This window comes from Manacus candei, unplaced genomic scaffold (genome assembly GCF_025592945.1).
Source record: "Manacus candei isolate 608988 ecotype Guabito, Panama unplaced genomic scaffold, ASM2559294v1 h1tg000177l, whole genome shotgun sequence".
Taxonomy (NCBI): Eukaryota; Metazoa; Chordata; class Aves; order Passeriformes; family Pipridae; genus Manacus; species Manacus candei.
The window spans coordinates 280,827-293,568 of record NW_026138225.1 but is presented as its reverse complement, the minus strand read 5'-3'; the positions used below and the strand labels follow the sequence as shown (position 1 = coordinate 293,568).

General features: G+C 57.5%; 2 protein-coding genes across 53 annotated transcripts in view; both read right to left on the bottom strand.

Moving 5' to 3' along the window:
• Positions 1-268: 268 nt before the first annotated feature.
• Positions 269-3,683, bottom strand: LOC127463866 (uncharacterized). Of its 50 annotated transcripts, none has more exons than XM_051773838.1 (4): positions 3,597-3,678; positions 3,478-3,535; positions 3,360-3,388; positions 269-3,240 (listed from the first exon to the last, which is right to left on the bottom strand). In XM_051773838.1, exon 4 carries the CDS (start codon positions 1,210-1,212, stop codon positions 271-273), a length of 942 nt encoding a protein of 313 aa, XP_051629798.1. In that variant the 5' UTR covers positions 1,213-3,240; positions 3,360-3,388; positions 3,478-3,535; positions 3,597-3,678; the 3' UTR covers positions 269-270. The 50 variants fall into 50 exon arrangements, with proteins under 50 accessions (XP_051629798.1, XP_051629807.1, XP_051629826.1 ...); XM_051773847.1 differs by lacking the exon at positions 3,360-3,388 and adding an exon at positions 3,241-3,271 and having other exon boundaries at positions 269-3,210; positions 3,507-3,535; XM_051773866.1 differs by lacking the exon at positions 3,360-3,388 and adding an exon at positions 3,241-3,271 and having other exon boundaries at positions 269-2,888; positions 3,507-3,535.
• The window catches only part of SELENOI (selenoprotein I), a 26,246-nt gene continuing 16,960 nt past the window's right edge, over positions 3,457-12,742 (bottom strand). For 2 of the 3 annotated variants that reach the window (XR_007901044.1, XR_007901045.1), the window contains exons 6-11: positions 10,563-10,671; positions 8,644-8,692; positions 8,064-8,244; positions 7,083-7,265; positions 3,685-5,389; positions 3,457-3,596 (exon numbers count right to left, since the gene is read on the bottom strand). Coding sequence is in view for 1 of the 3 variants with exons in the window: in XM_051773824.1 (XP_051629784.1) it covers positions 5,324-5,389; positions 7,083-7,265; positions 8,064-8,244; positions 8,644-8,692; positions 10,563-10,671 (588 nt within the window). In the remaining 2 variants the exon portion in view is untranslated. Of the gene's footprint in view, positions 3,597-3,684; positions 5,390-7,082; positions 7,266-8,063; positions 8,245-8,643; positions 8,693-10,562; positions 10,672-12,742 lie in introns of those variants that run through there. The other variant, XM_051773824.1, reaches the window with a different exon arrangement.

The window sequence follows — 12,742 nt, the reverse complement described above, 5'->3', positions numbered from 1 at the left end:
AGGGGCTGGCCCAGGTTGGGCAGAGAAGCTGTGTCTGCCCCTGGATCCCTGGGAGTGTCCAAGGCCGGGCTGGAGCAACCTGGGCTAGTGGAAGGTGTCCCTGCCCATGGAACAAGATGGTCTTTAAGGTCCCTTCCCCCCCCCGACCTCCCTGTCATTGTAGGAATCCACCTGTGCCCGCTGCCCTCCAGCCCCTTCCCTGCTGCACCTCCACCCTCAGCACGTTCAGCAGAAAGGAAAGAGAAACACCCGTAAAAGGCGTGGAAAATTTTATTCTTTACTGATCTTTAATAGTTTTTTCGTTTGGTTCAAACACAATAAATATTTCAGTAATAGCATCGAACAGACCGGGCTCCACACCCACTGCAGTACCTGAACCCCCGGAGCCGGGACTCGGGGAGAGCCATCAGGGCTTTGCCAGGGGACAGGGACAGCGTCCACTCCAGGGGACAGGGGCAGGGCAGTGTCCCTGCTGGGAGATGGGGAGGGAGGGGGGTGGATTTTGAAGTGTCCAACCTGGAGCACGGCCCCAGCTCTGACTGGATGAACATTGGGAGGGTGAGCAGCGAATTCCTGAGAACCTGGGGCAGGGACGCCCCGGCCACTCCCCTGGAGACCAGCCCAGAGACCTCCCAAGCCAGGTCTGACCACACCCGGGTGGGCCAAAGGGTCCTCTACACACCAGCAGTGACCCTTTCCCACAAGCAAAGAGCTCCCGTTGCCACCACCGATAATTTGGGTTGGAAAAACCCTCAGAGTCCATCGAGCCCAACTGCTCCCCCAGCCCTGCCCAGGCCACCCCTCACCCGTGTCCCCAAGTGCCACCTCCACGGGGCTTTTAAATCCCTGCAGGGATGGGGACTCCCCCCCTGCCCTGGGCAGCTGTGCCAGGGCTGCACAGCCCTTTCCAGGAAGGAATTGTTCCCAATATCCAACCCGACCCTCTCCTGGCACAGCTGGAGGCCGTTCCCTCTTGTCCTCTCCCTGTCCCACCAAGAGCAGCCTCGGTGTCACCTCAGGCCCTGCTCTGACACAGCACAGGTGCCAAAGGCAGGAGCAGCCAAGGCTGTTTTCCCAAAAGCACTGCTTCCCTGGGGATTGTCCACGTCTATCCCAAGGAGGAGAAGAGTTTAGGGGCCTCCCAGAGCTGACCCAAGATGAGGACAGCTCCAAGTCCCTGCAGCAGGTCCTCGATGTGCCAGGAGGTGACATCAGCCCTGCTGAAGGAGCTGGAAGGTGCTCCCAGAGCCTCAGGAGCTGCTGCTCCCGCTCTGGCAGAGCCCCTGGCTCAGGTGCCTGACGTTTATGAGAAGAGGCGGCTGCCAAGTCCCATCCAGGGGCTCCAGGAGAGCTGGAGAGGGACTGTGGACAAGGGATGGAGGGACAGGACAAGGGGCATTGGCTTCCCACTGCCAGAGGGCAGGGAGAGATGGGAGACTGGGAAGGAATTCTGGGCTGTGAGGGTGGGGAGGCCCTGGCACAGGTTGGGCAGAGAAGCTGTGGCTGCCCCTGGATCCCTGGAAGTGTCCAAGGCTTGGAGCAACCTGAACTAACATTATCCCTGGAAGAACAGACAGCACAGGTCAGCTGAGGAGCCAGGACAGGTGCCCTCCATCCCCAGGAGCACGTCCCTTGGGGAGGACAGAGCCCAGCCAGTGACCTCCCCCCGGGACATCCCCCTCAGGAGCTGTTACCCAGGAACACATTTATCCTTCAGACCCAACACCAGAGTGATGGATAAACGGGTTGTTCCTCAGCTGCCACACCCCACCCTGCCCACGGGCTTTGCTCTCTGCTCGTTTCCATTCCCCTCTCAGGATCCAGGAGCAGAAATCACTGGATTTCCACCAGCCCAAGGAGAACTCCCCCTCCTCAGCAGCACGAATCACTGAGGTGGGCTCTGCTCCCTCCCTGCTCTGGTGGCACCAGGGACAACCAGCCCAACCCAGCACTGATTTAAGGAGATTTTTTTTTTTTTAGTGTCAAGGTGCAATCAATTAAGGCACCAAAAGGCCAGGACTGCCCAGAGACAAAGCCTGTGCAGAGGAAGCAGTTCCAGTTCAGGGGAAGAGATGTTTCTCCCACACACTGAGGTTTGAGCTCAGACAACTCCTCCCAGCACCAGCAGCATCCCAGTCCTGCGGGCCCAGCCATGCCCGTGGGAAGAGCCAGGACCAGGCAAGGGCCGGGTTTGGGAGCCCAGAGCTCAGCTGGAGGCCTGAGGGAACAGCTCAGTCCTCCCCTGGCCCTGCAAACACACAACTAGACAGGAAACCATCCAACCCCCACGCTCTGCCATCCATTCCCTGTCCCAGGGAAGTGTGTCCCAGTTTAAGGTTCCCTCCGATTCCCGGGTGAGCGGCACTGAAATTTATCTCCATAATTATGTTTCAGTGAACAACATTAAACAGCCAAAAACTCAAGTGCAGCCCGGTTCATTTGCCCACTGAGGGTTTTTTTTTTTCTCTGTACAACATCAGTAAAAGGGATGGGAGGAAGGGACTTTATTAAATAAACTCTGAAAAGCACCCGCCCCCTTTACTGGCCACGTCGCAGCCACATGGACACGTGAGCACACGGACAGCCAGAGCCTCCTACGATGGGTGGCAGCCCTGGGGAAGGTACCTGTTCATTCTCAGCCCAGGGGGAGGTACCTGCTCACTCCTCAGCCCTGGGGGAGGTACCTGTTCATTCTCAGCCCTGGGGGAGGTACCTGTTCATCCCTCAGCCCAGGGGGAGGTAACTGTTCACTCTCAGCCCAGGGGGAGGTACCTGTTCATTCTCAGCCCTCAGGAGGTACCTGTTCATTCTCAGCCCAGGGGGAGGTACCTGTTTGTTCCTCAGCCCTGGGGGAGGTACCTGTTCATTCTCAGCCCTGGGGGAGGTACCTGTTCATTCTCAGCCTGGGGGAGGTACCTGTTTGTTCCTCAGCCCTCAGGAGGTACCTGCTCACTCCTCAGCCCTGGGGGAGGTACCTGTTTGTTCCTCAGCCCTGGGGGAGGTACCTGTTCATTCTCAGTCCTGGGGGAGGTACCTGCTCACTCCTCAGCCCAGGGAGGAGGTACCTGCTCACTCCTCAGCCCTGGGGAGGTACCTGTTCATTCTCAGCCCTCAGGAGGTACCTGCTCACTCCTCAGCCATGGGGGAGGTACCTGTTTGTTCCTCAGCCCTCAGGAGGTACCTGTTCATTCTCAGCCCTGGGGGAGGTACCTGCTCACTCCTCAGCCCAGGGGGAGGTACCTGTTTGTTCCTCAGCCCAGGGAGGAGGTACCTGTTCATTCTCAGCCGTGGGAGAGGTACCTGCTCACTCCTCAGCCCAGGGAGGAGGTACCTGTTCATTATCAGCCCTCAGGAGGTACCTGTTTGTTCCTCAGCCCTCAGGAGGTACCTGCTCACTCCTCAGCCCTGGGAGAGGTACCTGTCTGTTGTCAGCCCTCGGGGAGGTACCTGTTCATCCCTCAGCCCAGGGGGAGGTACCTGTTCATTCTCAGCCCTGGGGGAGGTACCTGTTCATTCTCAGCCCAGGGGGAGGTACCTGCTCACTCCTCAGCCCAGGGAGGAGGTACCTGCTCACTCCTCAGCCCTGGGGGAGGTACCTGTCTGTTCCTCAGCCCTGGGGGAGGTACCTGTTTGTTCCTCAGCCCTCAGGAGGTACCTGTCTGTTCCTCAGCCCTCAGGAGGTACCTGTCTGTTCCTCAGCCCTCAGGAGGTACCTGCTCACTCCTCAGCCCTGGGGGAGGCCCCAGTTGCTCCTCACAGGCCGTACCATGTGACCATGGGCTGACCAAGGGGTGACCAAGTGGCCCCGAGTTGAGCCCCAGGAGCTCACGAGCTCAACCTCAGGGTTTCAAGTCTCGTCTCCTGCGTGACGGTGATTCCAATTCACAAAAGCAAACCCATCAGACAGCAGTTACTTGCTGCTGTAACTCACACGTTGGAGGTTTCCTAGAGCAGCAGGAGCCTCCTCCTGCAGAAGGAAAACGCCCTGACCAGGCTGTTGTGCCCCACGTTGCACAGTAATCAGAGTCTGGAGGACTTTGTTCCCATGGCAGTTACACCTGCACTATCTGCTGTGCTTGTTCGCTTCCGGATGCAGCCTTTCCAGAGCCTGGCTTTAAGCTACACTCTTCATTCAAGCACAGGTCTGCATTAAATCAAGCCAACAGGAAAAGAAAATCAGCATTCAGTCTTCACCACCCCACTCGAACTCAATCATAAAAACAAATTAAAAAAAGTCAGATCAATGCACACACGTCTTGGACAAGCGGACAGTAAACAAAGAGATCCCTGGATGAGACACGCGGCCGCTGGGGACGAGGAGACAGTGGGGTTTGGGAGGGTTCCCACCACACCCTCCCCCCCAGTGAGGGCTCTGAAGGTGCACACACAACTAACACGAGGCTCCGGGTGCTTCTCCAGGCGGTGGAAGTGGTGGTGGGAAGGGCTGGGCTGTGCCTGGGGGTGGTGGCTCAGGCAGCCAAGGACCTGCAGAGCCGACCACAACAGCACAGTCCTGCTGGGAGGAAGACGTGGGAGCTCAGCCCTGTGGGCTCAGACACTTCCCGTGGCCACTGGGAGCCCAGACCCCATTCCTGGACTGGGAACACACACGGACAGGCAGGGATGTGGCTGAGATGTGGTCCCAGGCACCCACAGCTCGAGCAGGGCAGGCAGAAGCCACAGTCCCACTCTTACAGGAAATTGAGACCTGACTTTTTAAGCCCTCCCCCCCCCCCATCAGTCAGGATTTAACTACAAGTTTTGTGTGTGTCTGGGGTTTTTTTTTTTCCCCCCCTCTTAAAAAAGGTGCAGTATTTGCCCAAATGCAGGAAGGCAGGAGAGAACGTGGGAGAGCTGTCACCATGTGCCCCAGAGGTACCAGCCCAGGCCGAGGGCTGTCCAGCAGGGCTGGGGACAGCCAGGAGCTCCCCCGACCACCAGGATGTTCCCCCGACCTGGGAGAAACGAGCCCCGTGTTGGTTTTGGTGACAGGCCCAGAGGGGCTTTGCTCAGGTAAAGCCTTTGCATCCCCGTCCAGCTTTACCTGAGCAAGAGCCGGCGTTGGACGTTTCCCTGGGAACATTCAGCTGGTCTCAGATACAGTAGCAGTGACCCGGAGGCTCCTCCTGCTCCAGCTCCAGGCGAAGCCCCTTTGCGGTGCCAGAGGAGGGTGGGGGTGTCCCCGGCGTGTCCCAGCCCTGGTGCCCGTCCAGGGGGAGGAGGCTGGGTCTGTGGGATGGCCGAAGTATTTACAGGGGTTTGCAGCAGGTATTTACAGTCCCTCTGCGGAGCGCAGGCCCACTCTCTCCTCCTCCAGCCCTAGTCAGTCCGGGGTGGGCTTCTTGAGGGAGAAGGGCCGGATGTTGAAGTGCCTGCTCAGCTGGCTCACCTGGGGACAGGGCACACACAGGAACGGGTCAGCCAGGCTGGCAGGGCCGAGGGGAGAGGGCAGAGAGCCAGACCTGCTCCCAGGAACACGCCCCTGCCACCCCCTGCACCCCCTGTGCCCACCCTGCACGCTCCCCACGGATCTGTGTCCCTGGTGTCGGGGCTGGCCAGGCACTGGCTCCACAGGGAGCAGCCCTGCTGCCTTCCCACACCTCCCCAGGTAACAGCCTGGCCTCCCTGGAATCAGGCTCACTGCTGTTCCTGCCCTCCCGAGTTGGGAATGCTGCCCTGAGCCCAGGTTTGCAGGATTTTCCCCCTCACATTTTACCCTGCTCCCTCTCTGCTCCTCCCAGCATTGCTTTCATTATTTTGCTGAAATTAATCTGATATCTCAGATTACTATATAAAAACCCATCCCTGGATCCATTCAAATTGGGGGCCGGATACTTCCCGTGGAAGGAGGCTGAGCTGGGAACAGAGGGTTTGTTCCTAATCATCCCTCCCAAATTCGGAGCAGTTTGGGGTTATGCCCCAGTCACAAAGCCTTTAAAGGCTCTTCAGCTCCAAGTGACTTTTACCCTGGAAGAAGGGATGGATGGGCCTCCAGAAAGATGGAGGGAGGGAAGGAGGGGAACAGTCTCTGGGAGGCTCCTGGGAGGGGATGGGCAAAGGTGGGCAGGAGGATTTTCCCACCCAGTCAGTCCCATCTCCAGCTGTGATTCCAAGACCAAACTTCTTTTAAGCTTCTTAGTTAGACAAATCCTTCTTGCACAGGAGCCTCTTTGCCTTTGACTGGAAAGACAGGACAACCTGGCTGTTACTCCTGGCTGGAATTACAGCTGGAACTCCACTCTGAGGCTCCACGTTGGAGCTGGACTTCCCAGGAGAAGGGGCTTTCCAAGGAGGGTGTCCCCAGCCTGGCAGGGGACATGGGGTTGCTTGTCCTCCTTCCTTGCCCTCAGCAGCTTCCTGGGGCATTCCTGATGGGACTTGGGTCTTCTACAAGTTTGTTTTCCGTCTTGATCAAAACTCAGGTAGAGCAAGAGGAGCAAATCCCTGGATCTCAGCCCTGACAGCAGGGGAGGTGGCCTTGCAGCTCCAGGGTTCCCACTTTCCCTACCAGGGACATCCCCCCTCCATCCTGGAGACCTCACTGGGAGACCTCAGAGCTCCTTCCAGTGCCTGAAGGGGCTCCAGGAGAGCTGGAGAGGGACTGGGGACAAGGCATGGAGGGACAGGACACAGGGAATAGCTTCCCAGTGCCAGAGGGCAGGGAGAGATGGGAGATTGGGAAGGAACTATTCCCTGTGAGGCTGGGGAGGGACTGGAATGGAATTCCCAGAGCTGTGGCTGCCCCTGGATCCCTGGAAGTGTCCAAGGCCAGGTTGGATGGGGCTTGGAGCAACCTGGGCTGGTGGGAGGTGTCCCTGCCCTTGGCAGGGGGTGGCACCGGATGACTTTAAGTCCCCTCCCAACCCAAACCATCCCGGCATTCCAGGGTTTGTTTCCAGCTCCCGCGACACAGCCCCGGGGGTACAGCAGGTCTCAGACCCCCGCAGCCCTGCAGGGCTCCAGCCCACCCTCCCGGCAGCCCCGGGCCGCTCCCCCGGGCCGTTCCCACCCGCGCTCCCGCTTTCCCCCGCCCCATTCCCCGCCCGCCCGGCAGCGGAGCGGCGGCCCCGAGCCCCACGTACCACGAGCACGCCGTAGTGGATGTGTGCCAGGGTGAGGAAGGCCGTCAGCAGGTAGAGCAGCAGCGTCTCGCTGTGGGCCCCCAGCCCCGAGGCGACGAGCAGCAGCGCGGCCGCGATGGGCAGCAGCATCCAGTGCAGGGGCCGGCACCGCGTGCTGCTCATCTGGCACACGATCAGCTGGCACTGGGGACAGGGCACGGCCTGAGCACGGGCTGGGGCCCGTGGGGCCCAGGGTGCTGTCCCCAGGGCACGGGGGGTGTCCCTGTGCTGGCACTGCTGGGGCACCTCCAGTGCTGGGGCAGCTCTGGGACCCTCAGACAGGAGACACAGGGAGGGGCTGGAGCGTGGGCAGGGAAGGGAAGGGAGCTGGGAAGGGGCTGGAGCAGCAGGAATATCTGAGGGAGCTGCGGGAGCTCAGCCTGGAGAAAAGAGGGATCAGGAGGGACCTTTTCCTGCCCCACAACTCCCTGACAGAGGGGGGGAGCTGGGGGGGGGTCGGGCTCTGCTCCCAGGGAACAAGGGACAGGAGGAGAGGGAACGGCCTCCAGCTGTGCCAGGGGAGGCTCAGGTGGGATATTGGGACAATTCCTGCATGGAAAGGGCTGTCCAGCCCTGGCACAGCTGCCCAGGGAGGTGGTGGAGCCCCATCCCTGGAGGGATTTAAAAGCCCTGTGGATGTGGCACTTGGGGACATGGCTCAGTGTGGATCAGCCTGGGCAGTGCTGGGGGATCGGCTTGACCTGATGATCTTAAAAGCCCTTCCCAACCTCAAGGATTCTGCAAATCTGTGAGCATGCAGCTAGGTCAGATTCTGACCAAAAAATTAGTCCCCGCCCTTTTACATTTACCCCCCAAAATGAAGCAGGAGCTCCCTTCCCATCAGCACTTTGCTGCTCACAGCACAGAGGGTGCACAAGCCTCTGAGAACACTCAATTTAACTAATTCTCCAGTTTCTCAAGCATAAAGCAAAAGCTGCTCACAGAGATGTTGGCAAAGGCTGTTCCAACCATGAAGTAGAAGAGCCTGGGCTGGACCTCCAGGATGTCAGAGGGGGACAGGAAGATCCATGTGGTGCAGAGCAGGAACAGCAGCACCGGGGACACGAGGGGCAGCAGGATCTCATACACAGAGTGGTGCTTCAAGGTGTTGCTTTTATAGGCCCTGGAACACAAGGAAAGAAACGAAAATACATGGAATCAATGGGAGATCCCTGGTTGTGCCCCCAGGAAATACCTGAGGGGGCTCCAGGAGAGCTGGAGAGGGACTGGGGACAAGGCATGGAAGGACAGGACACAGGGAATGGCTTCCCACTGCCAGAGGGCAGGGAGAGATGGGAGATTGGGAAGGGATTCCTGGCTGGGAGGGTGGGGAGGGGCTGGGCTGGAATTCCCAGAGAAGCTGTGGCTGCCCCTGGATCCTTGGAAGTGTCCCAGGCCAGGCTGGACGGGGCTTGGAGCAACCTGGGCTGGTGGAAAGTGTCCCTGCCCATGGCAAGGGGTGAGACTGGATTCATTTAATGTCCCTTCCCACCCAAACCACCCCGGGATCCCAAAAACTCACTTGTAGAAGTTGTACAGGCTCATGGGCAGCGTCACAGTGAGAGCACAGGCTGGAAGAGAACAGAGCCACGTCAGGGCCCTGGCAGAGGGTCCCTCACGTGCCCCCTGCATGTGCAGCTGCCTGGGCCCTGCTTTGAGGGTCCCTCATGTGCCCCCTGCATGTGCAGCTGCCCAGGCCCTGCTTTGAGGGCCTTGCAACAAAAAACAGCCCCGAGGGCGCCCCAGGAGCGGCTCAGCACGTTCAGAAGTAGGTGCTCCTACCTCTGCTCCAAGGGCTGTAATTAAAACTGAGGTCTGCTATAAATTAAAGACATTTCCATTTGAAAGAGCTGCATTAATGAGCCCGGTATTGTGCTTTAGACGGGGGAGAAAGTTTAATTATAACACAGTTCTAATGGGACGTGAGGCGAGTGCAAACGCCACGAGTGACGTGCTCCAGTCTTCATAACAAAGGCAGTTTGCAGCTTCTCCAGCTGTGTGCAAACACTTCCAGTGCCCACAGTGCCAAAAAAGTTGTCATTATAACTTGAAAAACAATACAAACCACCTGAATGACTGAAAGATCTACACCCCAACCAGAACCATCAACCACTGTACCCATGACAGCCCAGCACAGCTCCCGCCCTGCTTATCCAGCACAAGGTATTTTAACACAGCTGGAAATATTCCTGCTTTAATAACCCAGCTCCTACCCCAAACCCTGCCCCTGTGGGCCCTGGGCTCTCTTGTTCACACTGCAAAAGCACATTTATTATTCACATGTGAAGTTATGGGGTCTGTGGGCACTGGGCTCTCTTGTTCACACTGGAAAAGCACATTTATTATTCACATGTGAAGTTATGGGGTCTGTGGGCCCTGGGCTCTCTTGTTCACACTGCAAAAGCACATTTATTATTCATATGTGAAGTTATGGGGTCTGTGGGCACTGGGCTCTATTTTTCACACTGGAAAAGCACATTATTATTATTCACATGTGAAGTTATGGGGTCTGTGGGCACTGGGCTCTATTTTTCACACTGGAAAAGCACATTATTATTATTCACATGTGAAGTTATGGGGTCTGTGGGCACTGGGCTCTATTTTTCACACTGGAAAAGCACATTATTATTATTCACATGTGAAGTTACACGGCTGCCAGAGGAAAGCTCAGAACATCCACCTGATAGAAGTGCAGGCACTACACTTAACACAGCAATTAACTTGAAACGAAGTAATTACAAAGAACACAGCAAATAAACTGAGCAGGAGCCTGTGAACGAGGCAAATGGCATTAAATGAGGTCAGCTCAGCTCTGCTCTTTGCAGCAGCTTCTTTGGACTGACCACAGGAGAGACAGGCTGGGCTTTTATTCCAGTTTTATTATTACTATTATTGTTCAATGCTCAGGTGGGTGGATGGAGGGCAGGATCCCTACACAGCAGAGCTCCCACCCACCTCCAGGGCTGCAACGTCCCTCCCACACAGTGTTTGTACTCTGGGGTGAGGGAGCCCCACGGCAGCAAAACAAGAGTGGCCTGACCCCCCCAAAACAGCCCAAGGCTGGGGAGGCCCCACTGGGTGCCAGGTCCCAGCACCCACCTGCACGTGGGGCTTTATCCCCTCAAAACCCTGCTTTTATCACACTGGTTTTATCCCCTAAACCCCCCCCAGCTCTCACTGCAACCAAACTGAGCTCCCCCGGTGTGTGAAGGCAGCTCAGGCAGACGGGAGTTAAGCTCTCCAAAACAACTCTGCAGGAGACAGCAGTGTTTTGCAAGGCTGGGAAAGGGCAGGCTGTGAGAACACCCTCCATTAGTCACCTCAACAACAGCCCAGAGCAGCTCCCCGGGCAGCAAACAGAGCAGCGTTAGCACGGCATTAACATCGGCTCGGTTAAAAAGGGGCAGTTTAAAAGACAGGCTTCAACATGGAGCTTCTTACCAATAATCATTGCAGTGAATAGGTCTCTATATAAGAAATTAAACAGGAAAGGTGCATACCAGGCCTCAACTCCCACAAAGGCTGTCACTATGTAGACAATTGAAATGGTCTGAAAGAAAGCACAAGGACAGGCAGGCGTGAGGAACGCGACGGGCACGGCTGGGAGAGTGTGAGAGTGTGAGCTGGGAGTGTGAGCTGGGAGAGTGTGAGCTGGGAGAGTGTGAGCTGAAAGAGTGTGAGCTGGGAGTGTGTGAGCTGGGAGAGTGTGAGCTGGGAGAGTGTGAGCTGAGATTGTGAGCTGGGAGTGTGTGAGCTGAGAGTTTGTGAGCTGAGACTGAGCTGGGAGTGAGCTGGGAGTGTGAGCTGGGAGAGTGTGAGCTGAGAGAGTGTGAGCTGGGAGAGTGTGAGCTGGGAGAGTGTGAGCTGAGAGTGTGAGCTGGGAGAGTGTGAGCTGAGAGAGTGTGAGCTGGGAGAGTGTGAGCTGGGAGTACCTGGGCTGGCACCACCTGGCAGCTCTGCTAAGGCACGTTCAGCCCTACCCACCCCAGGAAGGGGGAAAATAAACTCACAACCCCCCCCATGGCAGGAGGTGTAATCAGAGTGAGCTGGGATTGGACTGGGCAGTGCCCATCCCTCTGCCAGCACTGCTGGGGTAGCAGGGCCAGGGCAGTGCCCTCCCTGTGCTGGCACTGCTGGGGCACCTCCAGTGCTGGGGCAGCTCTGGGACCTCAGACAGGAGACACAGGGAGGGGCTGGAGCGTGGGCAGGGAAGGGAAGGGAGCTGGGAAGGGGCTGGAGCAGCAGGAATATCTGAGGGAGCTGGGGGGGCTCAGCCTGGAGCAAAGGAGGCTCAGGGGGGACCTTCTGGCTCTGCAACCCCCTGACAGGAGGGGGGAGCCGGGGGGGGGTCGGGCTCTGCTCCCAGGGAACAAGGGACAGGAGGAGAGGGAACGGCCTCCAGCTGTGCCAGGGGAGGCTCAGGTTGGATACTGGGACAATTCCTGCATGGAAAGGGCTGTCCAGCCCTGGCACAGCTGCCCAGGGAGGTGGTGGAGTCCCCATCCCTGGTGGGATTTAAAATCCCTGTGGATGTGACATGTGGGGACACAGGTCAGTGGTGGCCTGGGCAGTGCTGGGGCATGGCTGGACTCGATGGTCTCAGAGGGCTTTTCCAACCTCAGTGATTCCTGGAGAAGGGCAGGACCAGGAGCCAGGATGCCCTTGCTCAGCCAGAACCCACGAGATGTCCCGAGCACAGTGACAGGTTTTACACCACAAGTTCCAGTGACCCCAGAGGGTTCACTCAGGGACATTTTCTTATCCATCTCCTGCTGGATTACAGGGCAAAGGCTCACAGGGAATATTTCAGCTTTACCAGCCCCCCTGAACTGGTGGAACACGCTGCAGGGCAGCTCAGCCCTCCAGCCCTGCCCTTCTGCAAGGGGCACGAGCTGAAAGCACGGGTGTTAAGCAACACTTGTGGAGAAAGGGCTCAGAGTTATCTGGGGTTCAGCTCCAGAGTCCTTTACCAGGAGAGATGATTATTATAATTATTATAGTGCAGCTGCATTCACTGAACTCTCCTTCCAGCTTGTTGCACTTCCCACCCAGCACCTGATGAGCCAGAAGATAAATAGAACAGGTGTAATCAGATATAAGAGGCTTTTTTACAATGAGGGTGGTAAAACACTGGCACAGGTTGTCAAGAGAACGTGTGGTTGCCCCATCCCTGGAATTGTTCAAGGCCAGGTTGGACAGGGCCTGGAGCAACCTGGGTCAGTGGAAGGCAGCAATAGAGGGGACCTGTCTCGTGCCAGCTGTCATCACAAAAAGCTCCCTGCAGAGAATTCCTTAAGGAGGGATGGACACCCCAACACCCCAGAGGGTCCATCACCATCAGTCTCAACGCCCACTGCCCAGGCACCAGGGTATGGGGGGGCACCTCCCCGGGAACCTTTGCTCCAGGCACAGCCAATTAACGAGCCAATTAACCCCGCTGTGGTTTTGGCACCTGTCCCAATAGCGCCAAAGGGCACCCCAAACATCCAGCCTCGAACTCACCCACACCGGTGCCACGCAGGAAACTGCCCGAAGCCACACTTCAGGTGGCCAAAACATGCACTGAGAACCAGGGAGAGAGGAAAGACAAGGCAGTGCCCACCCTTCAAACCTCTGTTTTC

Bases quoted from the DNA above. Each gene is read 5' to 3' on its own strand.
- LOC127463866 (XM_051773833.1), bottom strand. From the start codon at position 1,212: ATGTCACCTCCTGGCACATCGAGGACCTGCTGCAGGGACTTGGAGCTG.